Source organism: Miniopterus schreibersii (assembly GCF_964146895.1).
Source record: "Miniopterus schreibersii genome assembly, chromosome: 4".
In the NCBI taxonomy this organism is placed as follows: domain Eukaryota; kingdom Metazoa; phylum Chordata; class Mammalia; order Chiroptera; family Miniopteridae; genus Miniopterus; species Miniopterus schreibersii.
This window is the reverse complement of record NC_138105.1, coordinates 83,144,539-83,172,419: the sequence shown is the minus strand read 5'-3', so window position 1 is coordinate 83,172,419 and position 27,881 is coordinate 83,144,539. Positions and strand designations below refer to the sequence as shown.

At 49.0% G+C, this 27,881-nt stretch overlaps 1 protein-coding gene across 2 annotated transcripts in view; it reads left to right on the top strand.

Moving 5' to 3' along the window:
* Positions 1 to 548: 548 nt before the first annotated feature.
* GLRA1 (glycine receptor alpha 1) overlaps positions 549 to 27,881 on the top strand; it is a gene marked incomplete at both ends in the record, with an annotated part of 64,149 nt that continues 36,816 nt past the window's right edge. For both annotated transcript variants that reach the window (XM_081133869.1, XM_081133868.1), the window contains one exon: positions 549 to 604. In XM_081133869.1, coding sequence (XP_080989995.1) covers positions 549 to 604 — 56 coding nt within the window. The remainder of the gene's footprint in view (positions 605 to 27,881) is intronic.

The following is a 27,881-nucleotide window of genomic DNA, read 5'->3' as shown; positions in this document are numbered from 1 at the left end:
AGGATTTAACTGAAGGCAGCACCGCCCGCCGCTGCCCCTCGCCCCTCGCCCCTCGCCCCTCGGGCCAGCCCAGGGGCGCTAAGCCCCTACTCTCTCCGCCCAAGATGCTCGCCCTTTGCAACGGTCCGCGGCCAGCGCTCTGATCGCCACAGGAGATTTTTTTTTTTTTTCTTGCATGAAGCTGGCCTTTTAAACAGAAAAACGGATAAAAAAAGAAAATATACCCACCCCCAAACGTGCCTCCCCAGCGCCGCAGGGAGCCGGCGGGCACGCTGGAGTTGACCGAGCGGAGCCCTCGCGGCGCTGTCGGCGGGCGGGGGCCGCTGTCCGTGGTGCTGAGACGCCGCGGCCGCCGCTGTCCGTGGTGCCCGCGCCCCGCGCTGCGCCTGCCCCCGGGCTTCCCCGGGCGCCCGTCTCCCACCTCCCCTTAGCATCTGGATTATTTTTTTTCACTAGGCGCTCGCTGGTTTTCTAAGTACCAACTGGGAACATTTTTTTTTTTTTTTTGGCCCCATAACTCGTGGACTACAAAGCACAGGGACCTGAAAATGTACAGCTTCAATACTCTTCGACTCTACCTTTGGGAGACCATTGTATTCTTCAGGTATGCGATTTTCTACTGACCACATCGCCCTGGTGAAAATGGGGGGAAAGGAGCACGGAGGCTGACTCGGTCCGTGATCCCCTCATTTCGGGGGAGGGGGTGCCGTCTACCGCTGCAATCGGGTCCTTCCATCCCCCCCCCCCCCCCCCCCCCGCTTCCCCCACCACCACCACCAACCCCGCCCGCAGGGTGTCTGGCTTGTGCGTGGAGGTCTGAGACAGTCGTTGCTCTGGCAGCTGTTTACCTGTTTCTTGTAATTTGTTTGTCCTTCCGCCTGCTACCCCACCCCCCGCCCCATCGCTGGCCCCCAGGCCCCCTGCATATTGGCTCTCACTCAGCTGGGGACTTTAAGGGGAAGCTTTAGGAGTTACTCAGTTTAATTAGGACTGCATTCTCTCTAACCGCAGTGCCGAAAACCTCAGCTCTCCCGTCTGGGGGAGCCAAGTGACAACTAGCGGTGACGGGGAAGGTTGCACTCGAACTCACTGGACACAGAACATTTCATTTTCTCTTCTTTTCTGTTGTTTTCTTTTTCTGCGGGGGGGTGGGAGAGTGTTGCTGAGGCTTAGTGCTTGGAAACAATAGTGTTGTGACCTCAGGTTGTAGAGCCCTGAACTTGGGTGCAGGTGGATCTATTTAGAAACAGATTCTGGGAAACATTTCCCTTTTGAAACTTTGACTCTCTCCTCTCCCCCACTCACCTTTCCAAACTCTACTTCGTTAGCTGAAGAGCCTGAACTGATGGGCAACTCCTGTTTGTGTTTTGTTCTATAATGTGTGTCTATTCCTGATTCAATAGCTGAGTTCCCCCACCCATTGTCTCCCAGGTTAAAATTTTCAGCCTACAGGCTTAGCATTCTTATGTCAGTACAAGCAAAAAGTGAAAAATCACCTTTTCAGGAAGCATTGAAATAGATAGCCCTTTTGAAACTGAGTGAATCATGCCATCTTCAGAGATGGTTATGATAAATTCCATTTACATGAATTGAAAAAAATTATTCTTCCATGACCTGCAGGGATCATTAATCTTCCTCATTTTAGATGCCTGCCTCTCATGCTTTACCGTGGCACTGGATTAACAGTAATTTGAAAAACCTACTCTAGGTTCCTTTTTAAATAAGTAACCATCAAATATTACTCTCTCCTATCATAAGCCAGCAAATAATTCTTGGGGGGTTTCTTGTTTTGTTTTGTTTTATTACATTGTAGAGAGCTCTGCATAGGAACTGTTGGTTTGACTAATCTGTCGGTTGATTTATTAAATGAATGATGCTTCCCCCTAGCTTGTGAACATCTACATACAAGCCTTTCTTCGTGTCTTTCTCTTGAGATGAAAAAAAAAAGACCACTCTCCTCCTCTGAGCTACCCAGTGCTAAAGCTTCTAATCCCCAGGTCACATAATTCTTTGATAGGCCAGAGTCCAGCCCACAGCTCAGGATGCAAATAGTCGGGGAGTCAGGTAGAAAACAAAAGTGCAACAATCCAGGGCCCTGTGAAATGTAACTACTTTAGGGGCGAAAGGGCAGAAAGTAGCCTCTTGTTTTAACAATATCAAATCCTTTCTCCCCTGCATACATAGTAGAACTGGAAAATGCTGTGGGGGTGAAGCCCTTGGTAACATTTGTATGCAAATTGGCTCTCTGTTTGGCTTATGGAGACAGAACTGAACCGGAGAGATTAAAGAGCAAATTAATAAGGCCAAGCACATCACCACCACCACCCCCAACTCTTTTTTCTTGGTGAACAGTACGTAATGCTTGATTTTATTCTTCCAGACATTGTCTTTCACAAAAGTGAAACAGTTTAAAAGGTTTGCACTGTAGTCATTTTGATAAGGTTATGAATCCACCGTGTTAATACTTTAAGTAAACTGGTGGTAGCCTGTCAGGAAGTACCACTCTGCATCTCTTTCCCCTCCGTGTTTCCAGACATACATGAGCGACAGGGGGCACGGGATATAATTCCATGTGTTTCTAAGGAAAAAAGAGTCATGACTATGGAGAGCTGGAAAGAGATTAGTACCATTGCACTTTCAAAATACAGAAATGGCTACATCATTTGAGGAGTCGAGGTTGTTTCAGGAATGTCCTGAAACATAAAATAATAAAAACGAGAACTGAACTGGAGAAATACCCTCAGCAATTTCTCGGAGAGGTGAAAAAAACAACAACAAGGTTACAAAGAGGAAAAGTATTATCTTCGCCTAACTGACATTTTCATTTCTAACTCTCTCATTTTCTAAATTTTAGGTGAAAATAAGGAAGCATTAAAATCTGGGGGCTCAATAGAATGCGTGGGGGGGGTAAAAGGAGACTGGCAGCTCCTAGAAGATTCCATGGGAATCACTCCTCTCCCCCGAGGGACAGGCACCGTGTAGAAATGAGACAATCCAACCACCCGAGGCACCCAGGTACTTCTTAGACTAAACGATGCCAGCTGCTCACTTGATTGGGGAAATCTGGGGGCTAGGAGAGGAGAGACCCTGGGTAACAGGGGTGCTGCTGCATCAGCACCTAAGCAGCGAGACGGCAGTAATGACGGCAAACGGCAACCGGCGTGCGGGAGGCGGGAACCTCACCCGCGCCCGCACAGAGCCATCGAGGCCTCGGACGGAGCCCAGGGCGAGGGCGGCGAGGGTCCCGGGAGACCGGCAGCATGGCGCTGCGCAGCAGCTGCGTCCCCAGAAGGAAAACGAGGCGGTCTGGCTGAGCGTCCTGCTCCGATATTTGAAAAGCCTGTGGGTCTAAAATTCCAGACGTGCCCTTCTAGGGTCCGATCGCCTAAATTTGTCTCTCTGTTTTTACCGATGGGGAGGGGGCTTTCTATCCAGAAAGACACGTTGTTTTATAGCAGAAATTCATTCCTTTCATGTCAAAGGGAATTTGCTGTGGCTCCCAGGGCCCTCACAGTGGCTTGCGGGTGGGAAGGGGCCAGGGCGACCCCACAGTTTCCTCACTTGCTCGGTAACTCTAATAGACCCGTGGCGAATAACCGTGTCTCTCCATCTCGGCACTGTTGGCATTTTGGACTGGATGATTCTGTTATGAGGGCTGTCCTGTGCATTGTGAGATGTTTAGCGGCATCCTTGGCACCACGGCACCCCCTCCCCAGCCGTGACAATCAAAAACCTCTCCAGACACTGCCAAAAATCTGGGGTTGGGGGGCCAAATTGGCTGCAGTTGAGAACCACTGGTATAAAGTGACAACTGTTTAGCCTGCTGCTCTGATGTACTAATTATAACAAGGAAGACAGTCTAGTTTCCCTGAGAAAATGCCCCCCTTGAAACACATAAAGCATCTCAGTGAGGCAGAGAGAGACCTGGCTTGTGCTTGAGAGGGGAATAAAGGCAGAGGAGAGAACCAAGCCTAAACCATGGGTGGCTTTCCCAAAAGACGACAGCTTTTCGGCGTGTGCCAGTTCCATCTGCCATCCCCGTACATGCTTCCCCGCACAGGGTTTTGGACTAAATATGGCGCTCACTTGCTAGGAAAGGTCGCCCAAACCTTGAAGGGAAGATGTTTCTACCACACTAGGGTCAAAGGGAACATGGCAAGTAGGTTTCTTTCATATCTCGGTCCTGAAAAACCACCCAGTTGAGAGATAAAGGGGCTTTCCAGAGAAGTGGCCCCTCCGGCTCCCTGGTCTCCCAGCTTGCCAACAGGGGCAGGCCGCCGCCTGGACCTTTCCCTCCGGTAGCACAGCTGTAGCCTCCTGACATCTCACCCGCTGCGTCTGGGGCACTGCGGAAAGTGTCCAGGAGCCGCTGAACTGGGCCAAGGCCTTGTTCCTAAGGGAAGAAGCCCCTTGGGCGAGTTTGCAGGGGGGGCCAATCACAGTGTCACTCTACCTTCTTTGGGGGGCTTAGGAACCATGAGAAAGAGAAGACATCATGTCTTGTGTCCCCTTGGGACAGCTTGGACAAGGTCCCTAGACGGGTAAATGGAGCTACGGATTGGCACATACCTTCTGCATAGTCGCAAAACTGACAATGACCTTTCAGGGGGCATTTAGGGAATTCGTTCTTGAGGTCACCTTACGAAGGAGGTCACATCCGGGGGTGCCGCGGAAAGAGCAGATGGGCTGTGATTTGAGAGCCCCCTTTCCAGAGTCAGCTCTGCTCCCATCCTGCAGCACGGCATTGACGAGTCCCTTTCCCTTGTGGGCACTCGGTGTTCTTACCAAATGACTGATTCCGACACCTCTAAGCTCCCTCCAGCCTCACGTGAGGTCTTAATGAGAGGCAGAGGCCATACCCACAAAGGCTCGGGATGAATTTGCTTCACCACTAACACCGCCTTCAGTTCTTGACCAGGCACTGATTTATCATGTGTCCATGTGTCCGGTCCGAAACTAGGTCCTCTGCAGGGGAGACAGAGGTGAGACGCCACAGTCCCTGGCCCTGCGCAAAGGGGAGACCCTGCTCCCTGTAAAGCTACACGAACAACCTTTTCCTCCGTCAGAGGCCCGCAGAGCTCCCCTCCAGACAGCCTGTGTGCGTCCTGCGACAGCACATTTATGTGGGCGTCATTAACTTTATTTCCTTCATCAGCTGACAGAAGCCGGAATGATTTCTAAGACGGATGGCTCTGTCTCCCGCCTGGCCATCTTGATGCTGTTCTGCAGGTTTTCTGCTGCTTCAGGCAAAGTGGCCCTGGGTCAAAAGGCAGGAGACCTGGAACCCAGAACATAGCGATTGGCATGACCTTGAGAGGGTTCCATGACCTTTCAGCCTCAGTTTCTCTAGGCGCAAAAATGAAGGGCATCTGCAAATCACTGTGTCTAAAACAAATTTTAGCTGTGCCAGCCAAGAATTATATTTTCCCAATCTCCTCCACAATAGAACGGTTTGGGGTACAGCTATCAGCGAATTTCAGCTATTCCAAGAAAGAGCAACACTAAGTTATATTCAGGCTCAAGGTCTGAAAGAATTGAGGACCTCACTCTCTGCAGAGTTACCTCAACCTGGAAATAATTATTGACAGATCCCATAAATATGTCAGTTTCCCCAGAAAATGCTTTAGATGATGAGAAGATGCCTGACCACGATCCTCATAGATGTCCAGAGTGGCCTGAGAAAGAGACCAAAGTTTTCTGTACTTTTATCAGTGCTTCTGTTTGGCTTTTTCTCCCATATTAAGACTATGTTTTACATTTTTTGTTTACCAAACCCCATTTATAATTAACTTCTTGTCCTTGTCTTTATTAATCAAAGGGCTGCATAACTGCCAGAAATACGAGCATCATAAGATAAGCAATGTCGCCACACTGAGTTGACCCAAGAAAAAACAAAAGTAAAGACAAACATGATGTTTTTAGTTAGTCCGTAAGGCCTTGTCTGAAGTAAATATGCAATATTAGACTCTGAAATGTTTGAAATGGAATTTGAGTAATCATTACTATTTCATGAACCCTCTAGGGACCCAAGGACCCCATTTAGAAAACATTAGATTTTATTTATTCTATATCAGCCCAAGAGAAGAACTGGAGTAAATGGATAGATTAATTTTTTAATGTACATATGCAAACTCTGAGCCAGTGCAATTTCAAACTTTCTGGCAGATCTGTCCAATGGTGAACTGGGCTGCCTCGATGGTAGTGAGGTCCCTGTCAGTGGAGGTGTTCAAGCAGAGACCGGATAGCCACCTTCCAGGAAGGACGCAGAAGAAATTTAAACTGCTTGGGTGGGTTGAGATTTGTAAATTGCTACAGAAAAGTAAATGAAATGTAGGTCAGGGGCAAATCTTCATGATACTTAAGTCCCCTCCTTTCCTGATTCCCAAATTACCATCTGATCTTTGTAAGCTCTCTGAGTCGTGCCATAAACACATACTTACCTGTACCTTTTTCTTCTTTAAAATGGATTTGTATAATGAATAAATGGGGCAATGACCACACACACACACAATACGACGGAGGCTTATTAACAGGAAATCACCTCCGTTATGTAAGAGCCTGGTTGTCCGCAATGAGAACGACCTCAGAGTCAGAGAATGTCAGAGCCAGAGAGACCCCCAGAAATGCACTGGGCCCCCCACAAGTCCGCAGGCACGGCTGCTGCTCACGGGGCTGAGGGCCGCTCGGCCCTGAACTCCTGCTCTCTCCTCAACCAACCCCCGTTAAGCCTGACACACAACTGAAGACACCGCACAGCTGGGCCGCAAATCCATTCAGAAAGCACACGCGGGGAGCTGCCCGAGAGGGGCTTATGCCTCTGCTTTGTGCTGCAGGCCCTTACGAGGGGAGCTGAGACCCGACGCTTTAGAAACTCCCTATAAAGGATCCCTTTGTGGTTTTCTGAAGTTGATATTGTCTGAGTCTCCCGAGGCTAATTCAGTGCAATTAGATTACCACTCTCTGCCTTTGAATTCGGCTGCTTTGCACTGTGCGTTGCTAAATGAGTTTACCGTCTTAACGGGGAGCCGCCGACAGTCATTAATCCCAGCCGCGAAATGGGCAGCGCTGTCTCCTGCCTCACAGACCGGGCGACCCACAGGCACCTGGAGCCCCCCCCTCCTCGCAGGGCCTGTCCTCAGCCTCCCACCCACTCACGCCGAGGAATCACGCTTGCCTTCAGTGTCTTAGGTACCAACGGAACCATGGAGCCGCAGGGCAGTTCCCGAATTTGCCAGCTCCCAAATCTAGCTGTGAGGGATCGTAGGACGCGGTTTCCCCCCGTCGTGCTAGACTACTGAGACAGAAGCTCTCAGGGTCGGGGCCCGGAAACCCGTAATGCTAACAAGAGCCTCCAAGGCAGTGCTTTTCAAACTCCAGTGTGTGTACCAGTCACCTGAGGATGCCACGGAGATGCTGAGTCAGGCCCGGGGGGCCGGGGGGGCCTGAGAGTCTGGGCATCTAACAGCCTCCAGGTGACGCTCATGCTCCCCTGGACCAAAGGTTACAGCAGGAAGGCTCCAAGTCACCCTGACTCGGGGCCCCTGACGTCCATCAACCCTTTTATTTTGCAGCGAGGAGAGGAAAACTGACTCCCTCAAGGTTATAGAGGGAATAGCAGAGCTGCCACAGCCCTACCCAGTTATGCACGTCCCCCAGGCTTGTCCCCGTACGTCACCTGTACAGCCCGTGTGGCCTGGACTCTGCCACTGCATGTTCCTTCCTCAGAAACACAAACATTCTCCGTGACAAGGGCTCCTCGGGGAGTGACCCCCATCCATCCCCCAAACGCTCGCATTCCCACGGCTGAGCACTCCCACTGTGCGACTCTGGGTAGGAGAGGGGCACCTGGAGGATGGGCTTTGACTCCTGGGGCACAGCGATGAGGGCCTGTCGGGACCGACGGGAGTGGATCAGGGGGATCAGGAGGCCCCGTCTTCCTGCGCACGTGGTACTATCAGCCTTGCGCAGCTGGACACTCACTTAGCACGCCCAGGCGTTCAGAGACTGCTGTCCCCCCTGTGATCTGTGTGACCTCAGACCCATGTCCTTCCTTCTCGGTCTCTGACCTATCGGCCTTCATGCAAAAGCACGTTAGTATCCCTTACATCGAATAGAGTAACTGCTAGGACCTTCGGCCTCTGAGAGCTGCGTGCTTATGGCTGTCGCTCCCCAGCTCCGGGGGAACTGGGCAAGGCGGCTGCCACCCTGAGTGCCAGGCAGACGTGCAGCCGCTCGTAGAGGAGCATTTCACAGCCTATAGAGAGTTTCGCGTGCACGATCCCAGGTGAGCTTCCCAGTCACCTTAAGAAATAGATGCGGAAGAGTGGTTACTACCCCCATTTTAGAGCTGAGAAAACTGAGGCTTGGAGAAGAAAAGAGACTTATCTAAGACCACACTGTTGATGTCAGGGTACAGCCAGGATTCAAATGCAGATCTCCTTCCTCCTCGCCGACCCCACTGCCTCTTGCCCCTGAAAGCTGGACTACACTTACATCCCTGGCCCTGTGTGCAGCACACCGATTCCTCTTCATATGTCCCCCCCAAAGCTCAGCCCCTGAGAGCCGGTGCAGATAGCAGGCAGCCCTTACCCCTCTGCCTGGGGGTTGCAGGGGCGGGAAGAGGCCCATGAGAGGAGAGCCGAGACTTTCCCATCGAGGCTTTGGTTTGGCAGAGGCAGTTTCTTCCAGTTCTTAGCCAGATGGATATTTCTTTCTCTGTTCTTGGTCATTTTTAACCATACAGTATATGCATACATTTCTTTTTTCTTTTTTTTAGTTATGAATCCACACGTAAGCCTAGAACCCCCTGTGATAGCGATCTCCAGGCCCACCCCAGCTTTCATTGCTTTAGGGAGTGTCCTACTTGATGATCTTCATTTAATTTTTACACACACATGAAGTGATGGTGCACACATTTCAGTAGTTATCCACACATACGTTGGAATATACTGAAATTTATTGAGCTTCATATACTATCAACTGAAATGTGCACGCTGTCATTCATGGAATCACACTGCCCGCGTAATTCTGCAGGTTGCTTTGCTCACGTTTCGACACGTCCTAGGGAACGTTACCCGTGGAAGCACAAGGCTCCGCCTCATTCCTTTAACTACCGCGGGACATCTTGTTATGGGTCTCCCGTTGTTTTCCAGCCAGTCCCCTACTGATGGGAATTTACAGTTTTTCTAATTTGCTCTACTGCAATGAGTGTTGCAATGATCACAGGGTACCTGCATCTTTGTGGGCTTGTGTGACATTTTTCCGGGCAGTTAACAGGAACAAGGGATGGGACTGCAGGGGCACAGAGCGTGCACTTTCCATGTTAATAGATGCTGCAGCAGACGATCTTTTCTTCCTGGACCTTCCTTCCCCCCTCCCAGTGCTCCGTCTCAGTCTTGGCTGCAACGACTCACTAATAATAACCGTTGCTATTTACTGAGTGTTTATTGAACGCTAGGTACTGTGCCAACAACCCTGGGCCTCATTTCATCATCCCACAGAAGTCCTTAGACACAAGTACTATTATATTCCCATTTTACAGGTGACAAAAATGAGGCATAAAGAGGTTATGTAATTTGCCCAAGGCAAGACAACTAATAAGAGGCAGAGCCAGGATTCAAAAGCAGGTCTGCCTCCAGAAAACATTCTTTTAACCGCTGCACTGCCACTGTTCCTCCAAGAATGAGCCAGGGAGAAGGGTGGTCTCTCCAGATAATCAAGAGCTAATCGTTTGCAGGTGGTTCTAGATGATAACGAAGTTAACATGCATCTATAAATAGATACGAGTCTCTCATCTCCATCCTTCGCACAGGAGGAAACGGCACTAACTTCCACCCCTCACAGAGGTACCTGGTCAGAGCTCCGTGTAAGGGCGGAAACAGCTTCCTGCAGCCCATCCTTTCTTCTCTGTCCCACCTGCCTTGAGACCAAAATCACTCAACTGAAAAAAAACTGTCCAGGTTTATGGGAGAGAATTTCTGGCTGAGTTGGGAGGTCAGGAAGAAGGGAAGCATAATCTCTCGCCTGTTTTAATTTAATTTTTTAATTGCTGGTCCCTAGTACTTAGACCAAAGACAGCTTCAAGCCTCACACTCTAACCCCAAACACCCAGGACTGAGTGTACCCAGTTTCCCTTCATGTCCAGCGTCGGAGGTCTCAGCACAAGCTCCAGATTTGTCACTCCCCAAGCAGACCCAAAGGGCTTCTCTGAGCACCTCTAGCCGGGAAACCATACCCAGTCCAGACCAAGTTGGGGAGCAAGATGGGGAGAGGCAGCTAGGACCAGGCTAGCTGCCCCTTATGATCCTGAGCATCACTCCACACACGGCCTGTGGGAAGCCCACGCAGCGCTGCCTCAGACACGTTTCCCACGGTTCTCTGAGTGACACCAGAGACGTCTCTGAGTGTGTTCCCAGCAGGCCCATTGCTGGTAGAAGAAAAAAACACAACAGACATAGATGTCTCCTCATATCAACGCTTGAAATAAATTCGCTGGTTTGTTTACATAATAAACATTATACATGTTGGTTATAAAATATTTAAACCACACAGGGAGATATGTTTAGAACTAAAATACAGACAAATCTTACTCCCTGGGGTAAATCACTTAAACAGTTTGGTATTCGTCTTTGCAAATGATTTTAATACCATAATGACAGAACATGAGCGTTTACTATGCGCCTGACATCTTTCTGAAAGTCGAATGTGTATTAACCCATGTAATCCTCAGAGCAATCCTATAAAGCATCTACTATTATCACCCCACTGTATGAATGAGGTTACAGATGAGGAGACAGCTGGAATTCTTTTCCCAGGGCTGCCCAGCTTGGAAAGAGCAGCGCCAGGCTGAGGCCCAGGCAGTCTGGCTCCAGAGGCCTTTGCTTCGCTACAATAGTGAGCTGTTTCTGTTCTACAAAATAGGGTTCTACTCAACACCGTGTTCTGCAAATTCCCTTTTTTCACCCGTCAATAGCTCGCCTTTGTGCACACAGGTCTATCCCGTTCATTTCTGCATTTGTGCTGAGAACGCCAGGCGTTAGCATGACACAGCTCCCAGCTCGCCACCATCCAGCCCGCACTCCCTTCCCAGCTCCTCGGCCGCATCCCAGCCCACACTGAACTTCTCGCTGGCCCCTGCAACACACCCATTATTCCTCTGTACTTTTCTCACCTGTTGCCTATCCCTCCGAACATCTAGAAAAGCCCCTTTCCTCGCTTCAGCCTTGAAGGACACACCCACACGCTCTGCACCCAAGCTCATTTAATTGTGAATCTTGCCTCTGTCATGTCCATACCCTTGTCTGGGCAGTTAGCTCAGCCTCTCTGAGCCTCAAGTTCCTCCTCTTCAAAAATGGGAAAAACAGCTTCACGGATGGATAAAGTAAGTTACCTTCTGAGTGCCTCTTCCAAGCAGAGCCCAGCCCTTCGCAAATGGCTGTTCCCTCTCCACTTCTCCGTGACCCCAGCCTCAGGATCCACCCCTAGCATCACTTGCTCCATGAGGGGCCTCCTGGATTCCTACCCCATCCCTCCCCCTAACTGGGCGTGGACTCTCCTTCCTAAGTCCCCTTGGCATTGCAGGCTTTTCCCTCGGCGCTCGGTTTGCTCTAAGTGGCCTTACCTACAATCAAGTGCCCTCCTAACCTTCCTGTGGGATCGCAAGCCCTCAATGGCTAGACACTTAGTGAATTTCTTGGTGCACATGACAGGCCAACAAGAGGACAGGGGCCGATCCCCTGGGGCTACCCAGGGTTTTAACTTGTCCCCCTTCCCCATCATAGGGAGCAGCACCCCCGTGGCTCGTGTATATTAGATATTCAGTGCTCGTTCAGTTGACTTGCTTTGTCCCCATATGCTTGCTCCTCTCCTCTCATTGGCTCCGCAGAAGCCCAGGATCAGAAGGCTCCCAACCAGCCAACCCCAAAGCACTGCTGTGTCTCACCGTGACCCCTTTTTGCTCCAAGAAATGAGTCACAGTGAGAGTGAGCTTGACATGGCAGCTCAGCCCTGGCTCCGGAGCTGCTGCAGTGAGGTGTTCAGGCTCATCCTTGCTGGATGGCTGAGCAGGTCCAAACTCTGGGCCTCTCAGAGCATCTGAGCCACCACGGACAAGCCTGCCTGCCACCATTACCTGGTCTACAGAGAGGCCCCCTTCCACAGGACAGGGCAAACTTTCTAAAATGGTGTTTCATTGCACAAAAAAATGTGAATTTCATTGGAAATAGTTTTCTTGGTGGGACCTAAACCATCTAGTAGAAAAGTAAAACAAGAGCCAAGGAGAGACTGCACCGTGCCCAGGCAGAGGGGGCTGGGAGGAACTCGTTGAATGTGCCTTAAAATATAAAAAGCTACCCTCCCTAAAAAAGAGGGTGAGACGTTTCGGTAAAAGATGTAATCCCCAGGCTGCCGCAAACTGGGCAGCCTAGAGATTAGGGCAAGACTTCCTCCCCCCCACAAGCCCCACTCTGACCGTGTAACTGAATCTCAGTCTCTCCAGCCCTAAAATAAGGTTGGACTATGTAAACACCATGGGTCTTTCCAGCTGCCGTTGCATAATTCTTCAATTAAGTTGGCTCACAAAGGGCCCAGCAGTTAAAAACTCCAGCTTGGGAAGTGGCCAGATACGTTCTAGCGTCCTGGTTATACAACCTGCTGTCTGTATGCCTTGGAACAAGACTGTTTTCAAGACTCCTAAGCCTCAATTTCCTCATCTGCAAAATGGCAACGCTGATGATCCCTCCCTGACAGGTCACCCTAAGGATGAAATGGAAGGAGGCCACAGAGCGTCAGGACCGCATGCGGCACGTAGCGACTGTGCAAAGCAGGGAAGCCGTGATCACTGTTATAAAAGAGGGGTCGGCGCAAAGCATTGCGGGAGCAGGAAGGGGAGCCTGACTAACTCTGCTGGAGGTGGGGAGACCGTACAGAGCCGAAGACAATCTCATAGGAGTCGGGACATTTCAACTGGGCCATAAAGAATGACTAATTCACCAGGTGGCAAGGAGCGTGCCAAGAGAGGCCGACGCAGGCTGCGGGCTCTCTCTGCTCTCCGCCAGCGGGTCTTTCACCCATGGGAAGCCCAGCAGAGGGGGGATAATTTGTTCGTGATCCAAAAATTATTTACTGAATTCTTACTATATGCCAGCAATTGTTCTAAGTTCTGGGGATAGAACAGTGACGAGCAGAACAGACATGGTCCCTGCTCTCGCCCAACTGAACTCCTAGAGGGGGCTGCAAACCAGGAAACAACTCGGGAAGCTACGGCATTTCAGGCCAAGGGCAGTGCTATCGACCCAGGAGAGCAGGGTAATGCGACAGAACACGGTCCACTGGACGCAGCCCCAGGGCACCTGCATTTCCACTTGAGCCTTAATCGCAGGAGATGGGCAGGTGGAACGAGGGCTGTTCCTTTGCTCCGATGAGGAAACAAACCCTGAGAGCAGCAGTGATTCATCCAAAGTCTAGCCGCCAATAAGTGCCAAAGGCAGGTGGCCTCATTCCACCAGAAGAGCCAAAATATCCGGGATGGAAGACTAAAGGTGGGGGCAGGGAGAAAGCGGCAAAACCGAATGTATAGTAGGATCCCATTTTTATTATTTTTTTAATGTTTTATTGTTCTCATATGGGGGGAAAGTGCAGAGAAATGGACCCAAAACTGTTTATAGTTGTTATTATTTCTTGAGAATGAGACTATGGGGGACTTTTATTTCCTACATTAAATATTTCGGTAATGCTTGAATGTTTTACAATATACATATTGCTTTGGAAAGCTGAAAATAGATTTTTTTTTTAATTTTTTTTTTTTTTTAAAAAAAGGATGTTAGAGAGTGTGGGCACACAATCAAACTCGGAGCCCACCTTCATAAAAGACAACCTGTACCGGGTAGGAAAAAAAAAGGGCATTTGGGAGTGATGTGAATCAGAGCCCAGGTTGGTTAAAACAAGTAGAAACAAGCCCAGAGGCTGAGACTGGGGTGTCTGGAGGAAATTTCTGAGCAAGTGGGAGTTGTTTCCCCACTGAAGCCGCTGTGTGGTAAGGAAAATGTCATTGGAAAATGGCAGGCCAGAGTTACATGACAGACTTGAGTATTTAGAACAAGTGATGGATGGGACGTATTTTCAAAAGAAAATAAGAAATAAAAAGGGGAGAAAAACCAGAGGAGGGAGAGAAAGGGAGAGACAGGCCGAGAAGTAAGGAGGGAGGAGCCCTCAACTCGGGTCTTCTCTGGGCTCAGCCAAGAACTGACTCTGTGAGTCTCCTTCCCTCCCCGGAGCACAGTATTCCCGTCTGTGAAATGGGTAGGCGGGCTGTACCGCACGACGTTCAAGGTCGCTCTCAGCTCCATCATTCTAGGCCTGGGGAACGAAGGAAGGAGCAGGAAGAAGGCAGAGGCCCAGGAGGGGAGAGAAACCTGCGTGGGAGGGAACAAATGCTGAGGAGCAGAAAGCAAGGGGAGAAGGGCGGGCCTTCCCCAGAGCAGCCGGAGTCTGCTCATCCTGTTGAAAGTGGAGAAGGGAGGGCTCCCACATCGAGAATTAACGCAAATAAAAGCTTCATCCTCGGGCAGCCAACTCCACGTGGGCCCCGTGGCTGATGTCGGCAGGAGCCACGGCTAAAGTCGGAAGGACAGGGGCCTGGGAGGAGGGAGGGTGCTGCCCTGTTCCCGGTCTAGGAAGGGGGACAGCCCCCCTCCTGGCCTAACAATGGGCAACAGTGATTAGCATATTCCTGGCTCCGGGAGATGTCCTGGGGGAAAGACTGGAGAAATGTGCCCAGGGGAGCTCCCACTGCAACACGACTGCACTGTGCCTGCGAGGACTCAATCCTGGGAACCATCAGACAGAGAAAATCCAGGGGCAGAAAAGATCTTCCAAGGTCATTTTCTCCAGCCTCCTGCCTCTACGCATCCCTTCCCTAACCGCCCTGTGCCAAAGGATTTAGCACAGAATGACACTCAGTCCTATTCTCCAATCTTTTCGTAGTTGTCTGAGCCATCCCAGGCCTTGAGGCCCTTGACGACAAAGACGGTGCCTCCAGCTGATTGTTTATACCCTTAATCCCCATGGCACAGTGCTGGGCACACAGTGCGCTCTTCAAACCCAGCTGATCATTGATCAAAAGGATGAAATGGTTCTAACCTCTCCCCCAATAATATCTATTCTGTGGCCTATCATTTCTGTCCAAACGTCCTTTGGTTTATGCTCCACCGGCCCTGTTTCAGAGCCCAACCTGTCATTTGCCTGAAGGGACAGAACCTGGCAGAGACCTCCCTCTGCAGAAGTGAGGTGGCGCACCAACTCTACAGGTGACCTCTCCGAATCTGTAACTGACCCCAATGGAGAAGTGAATAGATGAGTCGCTATATAAATGAAAACCACAGGGACAAACACAAGACCCTGGGTCATTGTTCACTGAACATATGAGCAACTTCTGAATACCGGGTTCTTGGCTAAGTCATTTATCTGAATGTTTTGCCCTTCCCAACAACCCTAAAGTTAGAATTAAGTATTCCTAGCTTACAGGTAAAGAAATGGAGGCTAAGAGAGATGTTAAGTAACTTTCAAGGTCATGCAAGTAAGTAGTAAGGTAGTAAGGTCACAGTGCCAGCCCCCTCCTCAGCTGGCTCATCTGAACAGCATGCTACTGGGAGTCCAGCCTGTGCGTGAACACTTCCAGCAACAAGAAACTCGCCATCCCCAGAAGGCGGCCTCTTCTGTTACCGGGTAGATCTAATGGTCAAAATAGCCTTTCTTCACGTGTGTTAGGCAGCCTCCTCTCGCTCTGAAAGTCCCGTCCGCTGTCCCTGGTCACCTAGAACAAGCCAGCGGGCTGCTGAAGGTACCTGAACTATGGAATCAGAAAGATCTGGCTCTGTTCCTACCTTGTCACCAACCAGCCATCTAACTTTCAGCCGAGTCACTCCTGCCATCTGTGCCTCAGTCCCCTGCTTATCTGTACAATACAAACACAAATCGGTGCCTCATAAGGCGTTTTGGAGAAAAAAATAAGTAATATTTGCAAAGGGCTTAGCTCAGTGCCTGGCCAATAGTAAATACTCAAAAACGTTATTTTATCAAGTTGAATCCCTCTTCCCCATGACAGCCCAACAGGGATTTGTAAGCAAGGACCTCTCTGTCTGTCTTCTCTGAGCCAAACAGTCAGAGTCTTTAATTATTCCTTACAGGTCAATCTCAAGTTTGTTTACCAGCCCAGTTGTTCCTTTCTGGACCTGCTCCAGCCTGTTAATGTCCCTCTTAAAATGCAGGACCGACGATGGAATATAAACAATTAGCCAAGATTTGAAGTACAGCCCATCCATACTCAATATTTCCTGCCATACCTGACTCTTTTAGTCTTTAGGTTTTTTTCAAAAGTTCTTCAGAATTACTGGGTGTAACCTAGACTGGCATAAAATCTTAGTAAAAAATATTCAAATCTTACGAACAGAAGCTTTCATTTTTATTTGTATTGGTGGGTAACATACTAAGAGGTCTCTGTGTGCCTGGCACCGGATCAGCATTTGATGCATATTTGCTCCTTTCACCCCAACAATCCCAGGAGCTCTGTTATTACCCTCACTTTACCAATAAACAGATATGAAGAGGTTAAGTGACTTGCCCAAGATCACACAGCTGTGCCGCAGAATTAGATTCGAGTCTACCATGCTACCCTACCTCTCGTATATGGGATGTTTATAGTATGTAAGGACTTTTAGAAATAAAAAATTGAGTATGACACAAACAGAAGACATAGGCAGGGCAATTTAATTTTTTTTTTAATTCTACGTATAATATTTTTTTTCCAAAATGAAATACCTAAATCACTTACAAAGCAATAGAGTTGTAACCGTCCCTCAGTCACTCACTTGCAAAGGAAATTTTCAAAACAAATAAAGTCACACGGCAATTTAATTTTTTAAAAAAGAAACATTATACTATGTGGGGCCATGTACAATATGAACAATTCTTCATACGGCAGACCCCACCTTATAAAGAATTAATTTGCAGTGAGGAGCCGAGTCCTGGGGTAGGGATCAGCTACTTTACACAGTTAGAGCTTTTCTGCCTTAGAAATATTCATACCCTTTGACTCAGCAAAATTTTGCTTCTAGGACATGAGCAGAGGTTTGTGAACAAGTAGGTTTTTCACAGAATAATTTATAATAGCTAAAAACTGAAAATCACATAAATGCCCATCAAGGGAGGGATCGCTAAGTGAAAGCTAATACAGCCACACACTGGCATAGACGGTCATTTATAATCATGTTTCTAAAGGTTTAATAACAAGAGAAAATGCTCATTTAGAATCTTCAGTGAAAAACTACGGAAAAAACTGATTATAATCTTTAGAGGGGGAAAAAAACTAGAAGAAATTCACTAACATGTTAACAGTAGGTATCTAGATAATGAAATTTCCAGGTGGGTTTTATGTTTTCCCTTGGACCTTGTGTTTTTCCGATGTGCATTTATTGCTTTAATCATCAGAGGGAAGTGTTTATTTTTTTAAGGGTTGAAGGAATCTGGTCTGAGGGCAGCCAGCCAGCTTGTGGAGAGCAGTTTTTGCCACTGGACAGTCTCCATCTGTGCAGCAGCAATTACTACTCTGTCGCCATCAGATCACCTTAATCCTATTGATTGAAATGCCAAAGTAACGCTATTCATTTACTACTTACTAAGAGCACCGCGGAATGATGACCTGAGAGGGCCCTGGTACTCCTCCAGCCTTGGAGACTCAGGCACAAAGCACAGAGAAGCCTCCAGAAGTTCATACATTCAACCCCCATCATGAGCTTAGATCAACCAATCTCTCTTGATCAATAAAAATCACATTGAACATTTGCAATTTGCCAGGCACCAAAGTGAGCGCTGCGGAAGAATGGCTGGTTCTTCACAGCAACCCTCTGAGCTGCCCCGTTTAACAGACGCAGGAGCAAAGGCGGGCAGGACGGGGAACGTGGCCGAGGCCACACCGCTGGTAAATGGCAGAGGCTGGCCTTGATGGGGGTCCGTGTGCTTCGCCCTGAAGCATGCATGCCCCTGTTTCGGTCCAGAAACGGGCTTTTCACTGCGGAGCGTCTTACGCTTCCTTCAACATGATTTCAATAGTAATTTATAAATTAAGACAGGAGGTATCTACACTCAGTGGATGAAGAACCTGATGCTTACGTATAGCAGAGGACTTGCTCAAGGTCACACAAGAAAGGATCAGAACGGGCAGGCGTCAAGGCCGGGATTCCTGACCCCACATCCACAGCTCGTCCCATCCCCCAGGCTGCTTCTCTCCGCCTCTGTGACATGCGACAAGCAGCAGGAGGCAGTGGAATTGGGGGCCTTTGTTTGGAACCCCCATGAGCTACAAAGGGGTGGCCCCTGCTGGAGGATCCTGAGTCGCAGGGGAGGAAGGAAAGAAACCCCAGGAGGAAAAAAAGATTCAGCAGGAACCCCTGCAATCCTTTCCCCATTAGCCCTCTGCATCCTAAAGCCAGACGGGGCCCTGGCCACAGCACCGTCCTCCCCTCATCACCGTCAGCCTCTCTTCCTCTCACCTCATTGAGGCCTGGGGCTTCACTCACCGTCTCGTCCGTAAATACTCCTTCCAGAGGCTTATGCTAAACCCCAGAGCAGCAGGAGCTTGAAACAAGGCATGCCCGAGCTGAGCGAGCTGCCCCAGCGCATCTGAGCGGCCGCTCCACGCCTCCTGCCAAAATCTACCTCGTTCAGATCCATGAATCGACTCTGCCACCCGAGCACCTTGATTAAGTCGCTTACCCTCAGTTTAAGCCTCAGTTTCCTCATCTGAAAAATAGGAAAGAAACTGGCACCTACTTCCTAGCGTGGTGGGTGGATTAGTAAGCGCGCGTGGGAAAGCTCTGCGCGGCCCCTGGAAAGTGCGCAGTCGTTGGAAGCCATCGCTACGATGGTTAGTTATCTCTAAGTCTGCTCCTTCATCCACAAAATGAAGATGACGGTCCCCACGGACATGGCGGAGTCATCCTAGAGGCATCCATGATAGCAGGGGCTCAAGAAATGTCTTTCTTTTTTTTTTTTAATGCACAAGATCACCAGGTCCCATAATTTTAAGACTCTTCTACCTACTTCTTCTACTTGGGGACCTGCTGAGTGAGACAAAGAAGTGCCACCCCGCTGAGCAGAGCTGCAGCTCTGTGTCACAGAGAACTCAGGGAATCAACGGAGGGATAGACTGTTTAGAGAGTGATTAGAGCCCCAAGCTTCTGCAAATTTTGTATTTACATGCAAATACCCACTTCAGCTAAACCGTCTCAGCTCACAGATGAGTGTTCTCTTTCTGAAGACTACTCACTCCGTTTATTTATTTATTTCGTATTGACTTTAGAGAGAGAGGGAGGGAGAGAGAAAGAGGGACAAACATCAATCGGCTGCCTCCTGTCTGAGCCCCAAAAGGGGATTAAACCCACAACCTAGGTATGTGCTCTGGCCAGGAATCGAACCCCCAGCCTTTGGTGTATGGGAGGACACTCCAACAGACGGAACTGCCCGGCCAGGGCTAGTCACTCAGTGTATTAAAGGCAGCTTCAGGTTTTAATCCAAGTTGTTCTTTCTACAACCTAAAGTCATTTTTTCCTCCGTGTCCTGTGAGAATGATTTATTTTCTCAACATTCTCCTTTGAATCAGTCTCTTGGATGCTTGAGGACCACACGCATGGTCTGCACTCTTAAAAAAACGTGTTTTCTCTGGGACAAATAGCCCATTTTGCTGATGTATTTCCTATGGGTCCACTGCAACCCGGCTTCTTTTTCACTATAGATTTGAACTAGTGTAGACTTGGGAGGGGAAAGTGATACGTTTTTGTTTTGTTTTTTTAATAGGGCCCAGATTCAAGCACTTACTCGTGTTCACGTAGGTGTCCCTCTATTAGTTTGGGTGCTCTAGGAAAGCAAAGATTGTGACATATTCATTACCGATACAGTTAAGAGAGAAGTCTGTGGGGTCAGGGGTACCTGGATAAGTTATTTCATCTCTATGAACCTCAGTTTCTTCATCAGTAAAATGGGAGTAATGATACCCAACCCGTAGGATTCCCTTCAGGACTGCACTTTGCAGGGAAAGCTCTCAGTGCAATGGCCAGTGCTGTGTAACCACTCGCTGAGGGCTAGCCGGGGTTGCTTTATTATGTATGTCCTGCTCGATCACCCAGTGTGATCCGTGACATACAGTAGGCACCCACGGTTATTCCGGATAAATAAGTAAATAAGTGAAGTAATAAGTTAATGCTGTCTCCAATGAAATGAAGATTGCCTCAACGCGCCCAGGGAGTGGACAAGGTTGACAGGCCTGAGAAGGAAGAGAGTTTCCTTCCACAGCATCTGTAAAAGCACCGTGAGCTTCTGCCATTCAAACAACACCTGCAAGGCCCCGGCCGGGTGGGTCAGTTGGCTAGAACGCCCTCCCGATACACCAAGGTTGCGGGTTACATCCCTAGTCAGGGCACATACAAGACTCAGCCAAGGAATGAATAAATCAGTAGAACAACAAATTGATGTTTCTCTCTAAAAAAACCACCTGCAATTGGTAAAGGCGAGGTGTATTTTAAAGATGAGTGAACTGAGGGGGAGGAAAATAAAATGAAAGGCAAACTGACTACAGAGAAATTCTGAGAGACGACTCAATATACCATTAAGGAGGGTTCGCCCACCCCCCCTTCCTGTCTTTTGGAAATCACTTGCATAGTCAAGCGGAAGGTGCCCCAGAGCAGATCTGGAGACCTCGGTCACGTTCTGGCCCTGCCACCGGGGGCCCTGAGCAGGCCTCTTCGCCTTTCAGGTGAGCCTCTGTGCCATCGCCTGTCCATGGAGACGCTGCCATGGGGGCGGTGTGAGGGCCCAAGGCAGTGATGGGTTTGGAAGTGCCATATAAACTGAGGGCGTTATTGGTGTGGGAGTGATCATAACACCCCTCTCAGCCCATGCTTCCCAGCTTCCCGAGCTCCGTGAATTCTCACTTGTAGCTCTAAACAGTCAAGCAAACATGTATATCGTGAACTAGTGCAGCTCCTCAGAGGGACTCTGCAAATCACTATCACTTGGAAGAGTCAATAGAGTCTAGTGGTTAATAGTGCGGGCTTCAGAGACCAGCTGGCTGGGGAGCTCTGCCCTTTATGAGCTGTGCGACCTCAGCGAAATCTCTGAAAAAGCAAGTGTCCCTTTCCTCGCCTGTAAAGCGGAGGTAATGATGTCATCTTCATAGGACTGTTGGGAAGATTGAATACAGTGACATATCTAAAGTACCCAGCACACAGTTAGTATTAAGTGAATGGCAGCTATTACTATCATTAGCTAATATCATGTCTATATCTGTTTTCTTCCAATTGTTATTTCTCCTCAATATTTATATTCCCAGGTCTCTGCAACCTCAAATGACCAATCCCTGCTGATTAATGCAATCTTTTTTTCCCAAAACTTTATGTCCAGAAGCCCTGAGCTCTATTCTCTGTAAAGACATACTTTCCCAGTGAGATTTATCTGATTAAGAAGAAAGCTGCATTGAAGGTAATGAGAGCCATTTGCTCTCCTGTCCAGCTCGTGGGATGCATGCTGATTATGCGGGGCCTGCCGAGAGCTTCTGCACTCAAGCCTCTGAAGAATCCCTCACACTGTAACCCATCTGGGGGCCTTCTTGGTGCCTACGGGCTTAAGCCAAGAAAGTCAGAGGCATAGAGAATGTCCCCGAGTGAGACATATAGGGATGGTCAGGGCAAAATGAGATGGTCATTGTAGAATTGTAACTAGTGACCTAAGGGGAAGAAGTGTAAGGTTCATGAGCAGACAAAGTTGGACCCAGCCCACTGGTCTGAGTCATTCCGTGGGAGGCTTATGGAAAAAGAATAGCATCTCTTCTTGTTTCCCTGCCTTGGATCTTCCCAGAGGATATCAGGTATGTTCCCCAGGGGCTGGCGAAAGGTATCAGGGCCAGAATTTGGGGCTTTTTACTCCAGTCGAATCACATCACCGATGCCAAGTACCTGTATGGCTAAGTTCAACCTCCTCTGGAATACACGGTGTAGATCACCCATTTAACAAATATTTATTGATCCCTGAGCATGTGCCAGGCTCTGTGCTTCATGAAAACTGTATTTATTAAGAGCCTGGAAAGAAGCTTGCAAAAATCACTCTTTCGGGGTCTCGTCTACGTGACACCTAATTGCCCCCGTTCCAAGGGAAAGGAAGGTTAGGGAGCTGAAGGCTGAGCTTGAGCCAGAAAGCACCCAGGGCTGCCACGATTCCATATTAACATATGTAATGGTGTTTTTTGCCACCAAACAAGAAAATAAAAGCGAAGCCTTTTGGAAATAAAGTGAGGGGCTGTGAGAAGTAGAGGCTCCCTCTCCAGGTGAATACATGTGATTATCTTGGAAATTCTACCCTCGACAGACTGGGTTTGAGGGTCCAGGATGCTGTAGCAGGGCCAGGACTAGGGTGAGGCTGATGAACCAAGTGAACCAGGGCACAGCATTCACGGAGGCGCTCGTTCCCGGGCCCTGCGAGTGCAGGGTTGCCCCTTGCACCCCCTGAGGGCGTGCGCCTCCTAACATTTCGCTAGGCACCTCAGTCTCCTCCCCTTCCTGCTGGCCCTGCTTCCTGGAGATGAGGAAACTGAGGCAGGAGAGTTGGGGGATGGAAAGCTAGCCAGAGGAGCCGGCTGGAAGGAGTGCTAAGGAGTAGGAGTGGTCCCCAGAGAACCAGACTTCCCTGGGGGCAGGGGAAGAACCAGTTGGAAGGATCCAAGATTTTATTTTACTGCAGAAAAGAATCATATTCAAATGCATGTGATTTTTACCCAGATAAAAATTCTTTATAGGAAGTGGATATAGCTGTGGGAGGTGGGAGATGAAGGGGGGAGGATGTCTTGTTCCCCAGGAGAATTGGGCTCAGAGCATGACAACTGTGACATTCTGCTCCCAGGGGTGCTTAGCAGATCACAGAGTGAGAGTAATAAAATGTCAGGCACTCCCGGGTCAGCCTAAGCCCCTTACTGCAATCAGATAAAATCCAAATTGCACAGCTGGCCGGGGAAAGCCAGAGGTTGACCTAAGGGTACAACTACTTCCAACCCACAGGCAAAGCTGAGGGTCACAGCAGGGCCCACGCTGCACAACAACCCAAAAGTCCCTGAGCGTCAGAGCCAGGGACAGGACACTGGTTCAGTCCATAAGGCCAGAGAGAGCCAGCCTCGCTTGGCCCCACCCTTGCTAGGAGCCTGGGACACCAAGCCCTCCCCATCACCTTTCTGTTCCTTCCCCGAGGACAGCCCACAGGCAGGAGAAATCTTTCTTTCCCAAATATATGCAACATGAACAGTGGCAAATGTTGGGTCTTTCTAAATTTGCACAAAGACTTAATTAATAAAACTCAGAAAAATTACCTGATCTATGTCCCACCTCCCCGCAAATTCTGCCTTCCTCCTGGGAACCACCACAGCAGTCCAATTATGCCACCCAGACTGGGTGGCAACCTCTTATAATTGTTTCTGTGCCTCATCTATTCTACCTGCTGAACTATAAACAATTAGAGGGCAGAGGCTATTCATCAACTAATGATGACTGATCGCTGCTACCTTCCAGGCACTGAACAAGACAGGCTCAGGCTCTGCCTACATGGAGGCAGAGACCTATCTATCTGTGTCTCCCCACGGTGCCTTATGCATATAGCGGGTGCTTAATAAGTCAGAAGGATCCGAGGCTTTTCGAGCAGGAGAGCCCACAGAAATGAGACAAGCCACCACTCTGCAATCTGGTCCCTTGACAGAGAGCAGTGATCCATCTTGCTACCCTTTCCTGCTGGCTTGAATCCAGAACCCTTCTCTGAACAGCCACTGCCATGGTGGAGTAGGCACGCAGGTGAACTGTTTCCTGTGCCTCACCTAATCCCAAACTGCCATTTCACAGTAGAAACTGAGGACCGTCTGGGAAAAAGAATTCACCAAAGACCACACAGAAAGTTAGAAATAGAGCCAAGGCTACCCCCCGGTTTCTAGGCCCCCACCTTCATGTGTTTTCCTCTATTCTACAGTGACCTTCATAATTGTGTAGTAAGTAAATGCCCATGAAAACACAGGGATCACCTTCAAATGACCTTGACTAGTTGACCAGGTACTTTCTGCACAAAATAAGTACCAGCTTATTGGACTACCTCTCTGCCAAAGCACAGGGAACAGATGTTCTAGCCCAAGTCAGAGGGCAAGTTGCCTGGAAACCAGCTGGGCCACCCACCATTTGGAGGTGTCTTTGGAGGGTCCATTTCTCAAGCTTGGCCAGGCCACAATTCAGTTAACCAGAAACAACTGAGAAGCCCAGATGGATTATTTTTACTGCAAAGGGATTAGGAAGGTATAATCTTCCCTTGTCTTTCAGACCAACTATAAGGACAGAGACCCAGGGTCCAGCCCTACTACTTCCAACCCCACTGGCTCGGCGTTCCTCATCTCTAATCATTGTTTCTCTCTCTCTCTCTCTGTCTCCATGTGTGTCTCTCATTTTTTCCTTCTCTCTCCTCTTCCCTCCCTAATACCCACACTAAACTTCCAGTTCTCCAAGTCCTCTCTCACCTCCAGACTTTACACATGCTGTTCCTTCTACCCACAACACTCTTCCTCCCTATTTCTTCCAGGCCAACTTTATTCCCAGCCTTCAAGCCCCTTTCTCCACAAGCCTCTTAGGAACCCCGACTCTTCCACCAAGTGCAGTTGGGTGCCCATTCTCTCTGCTCACTGAATCCCTCGATTATAGCACTGGCCAGACCTCAGACACCTCCACTTCCACACTTACCTCTTCCTCCGCCCAACCCCACCTCCCTTTCCTTCTCGGTCTGCACCTCCATGGCCCTCCTTTGGTTTCCTCAGCCTCTTGCTCTGCCTTCTCCCCTCACCTTGCCTTTCCTCCCCTCTCCTACCCCAACCTCCTGACTTCTCTGCCCATTGTGAACTGAGGAGGTGGAACAGGATGGGGAGATCCCCTCTGCTGACCCAGAATGGTTCTTGGGGGTGTGGTGCCATGCGGAGTGTGACTGAAACTGTTTCTCCCCAGTACCATCTATTGCCACCCCCAGCTCATTTGAAATTCAGATTGACAGCTCCATATTGATTCCCTATTTCCAACTGATGTTGCAACTGGAGTATGAGAACCTGAGCATTGATCTGGCCTTTCTTCCAACAAATCCCTGAAAAATGAGTTGTTCCGCTGGGGAGAAATCTTGAGTCTGTATGGGGAAGAACCACACTCACATTCCCCCAAAGGGGTCCAGACAAATTCAAATCCCAAGACCAGATGTGTAAAAAAGAAACAATAATAAAGACTAATAAAATGATGATTTAGGGTCAGTAGGACTCTTAGAGATTATTCTAATCCTCTCATTTTATAGCTTGGGAAACTGAAAGCAAAAAAAAAAAAGGGGGGGGGGGAATGGCTCACAGAAGGTCGCACAGCATCCACTTCACTGTGTGACCCTGCCTGCCCTGTGTGTCCCCCCCAACCCCCATGGAACCTCACTCCTGGGCCTTTCCAAGACCTCTCACAAGGAGTCAAAACAGGTCATTGCCCTGGCTGGTGTGGCTCAGTGGAATGAGCATCATCCCATGCACCAAAAGGTTGCTGGTTTGTTTCCAGGTCAGGGTACACGTCCGGGTTGTGGGCTTGATCCCCGGTAGGGGGAGTACAGGAGGGAGCCAATTGATCTCTCTGTCTCTCTCTCCCTCGCTTTCTCTCCCTTCCTCTTCCTCTAAAATCAAGAAAAACTTTTTTATTTTTAATCTGAGGTCCTTTAAGTACCTAAGTCTCCTAGTATGACAAATTCCCTAGCTAAAAGATGCTATAGATAGTTTAACCCTCCGTCCGGTCAGCTACCGTAATAGGCCTTCTCTGCAAGGGGCAGAACATTTGCTCCCAGGAGGCCTCACCTTCTTTCTGGAAACTACTATTAATCAAATCCATCTAAACCAAGTCTGATTCACTACATTGCATTGCAGTAATCGCTGAAACAATTTGCATCATTTCCCAATACTTGTAGAGGGTCAGCAAATCCTGACAATCACGCTTCATGTCCCGGCTCCACTCCCAGCTTCTCTGTCCAGTAGCTCTGAGCCTATGAGCAGACGGTTAATTCAGCACATGTAGTGGCTCCAACTGCGCAGCGAGGCCTGTTAGTGCCTGTTTGCTCTGCACAGGTGCGCGGAGCACAGATCTACTACAGGGGGCCTGGAACGAATTCTGTGCAAGGTACCTAAATATAGACAGAAAGGTGCCGCGACTGTCAAGAGGAGGGGTGTGGCTATTTTGACATTAAAATGGAACCTCTGTCATTCCAAAGAATTGGGGAAATTTTGGAGCAGGGCAGAGTAAGAGATGGAGAGTGATTTTAGGTGGTTCACACGCTATAACGGTGAATTATTACTAAACCAGTCTCTTTCAGTTCTTCTAGTTATCTCAAGGAGAAAGTCTGGGTCCCTAATGCCTTTCCTCCGCTTGAGGTCTTCCCCTGGGACTTGGGGCGGCCCTACTGGCGATCAGCAGCATTTACATAGAATTTTAAATTCCTCTTTTCGTATTTTTATTGTATTCATTGCAGTGGTTGTTTCTATCACGGCAAGTAGCACTGGTTGTTCCTTTGTGAATAGTGTGATAGAAAGTTCCCTTTTTTAAAAGGGTAAGTTTAAAAGAAACAAGGCAATTGAGAAACTACTGGTACATGATACATGACAGAGTCTGGACTGGAGATACCTCCAAGTTTCGAAAACTACCGTCAATCGCCTGACAGAGCAGAGGCTCATTTGGTAATTTCACAACAATTTCTGCTCCATTTTTAGGTGTGATAAATCCAGAGTTTGTGTATAGTTGCTGGAAGTCAGACACATGTTTAGATGTTCTTGGATATAACAGAACGTAACAAGCTTAAAAAGCAAATAGTAACAATAGCAGCTATCGTGATTTCTCTTCTTTACCATTTATGAAGGGCTTTGCCACTCATGGTAGCCCTGGGTGAGTCAGCACCTGAAAAGGTGTGTTCTGTCCTGCTCTCATTACAGCGCTGTGTGGCCTGAGGCCAGTTACTTAACCTCTCAGGGTCTCCACCTTCTCCAGCCCAGCTCACCCCACCAGGCTCTTTAGTGAGTCAATGGCCAGGTGAACAGGCTGCAAATGCCTTGCAGACACTCGAGCTCAGATAACCAGAGGACGCTCCAGCGCTGGGGAGGATTCAGGTATTAAACGGCACCTTTTGCTAATAGCAAGTGGTAAGGGATAATTTGGGGGAATTCATTCTCTCCCTGCGCCACCTAATAGGATTCAGGCTTATGAAAGAGGCCTAGGGGCCAGGAGGCCGTTCGCGCTCCGGGAACTGCCGGGAGGGAGGACTACGTTCCACAATCTTATTATCTGAGGGGAGGGGCTGGGCACAGAACAGGAGCCTGGGCAAGCTTCATAACTGCCACTCCTGGAGAGGTTCTAGAAGTGAATTACAGCAGCAGAAAAGCCGTCAATCACCAGCTGCCTGCCTGTGGTCCCCTGTGCTCACACCAGAGCCGCAGAGCAGCCATGAGGCTGGTGCTGAATGGAGAAGAGGCTGGGGATGTGGTACTTAACTACCTGTGGGCCATGGCAGGCACCTGGTGGGACTTCCCAGCCATGTGAGGTCTGTGGTGCAGCTGAAAGCACGGTGGGACCAGAAGAAGTCCCCAGACTGGTGCTGAACTACTTCAAATACACACACACACACACACACACACACAGAGCAAGACAATATATTGAGTGGCTGCTCTGTTTCAAGAACTGCCCTAGGTGTTTTTTTACCTGTGCTTTTTCAGTTACTCCTTGAGTAAAACTAATTTGACATATGAGGCAACTAAAGTTCAG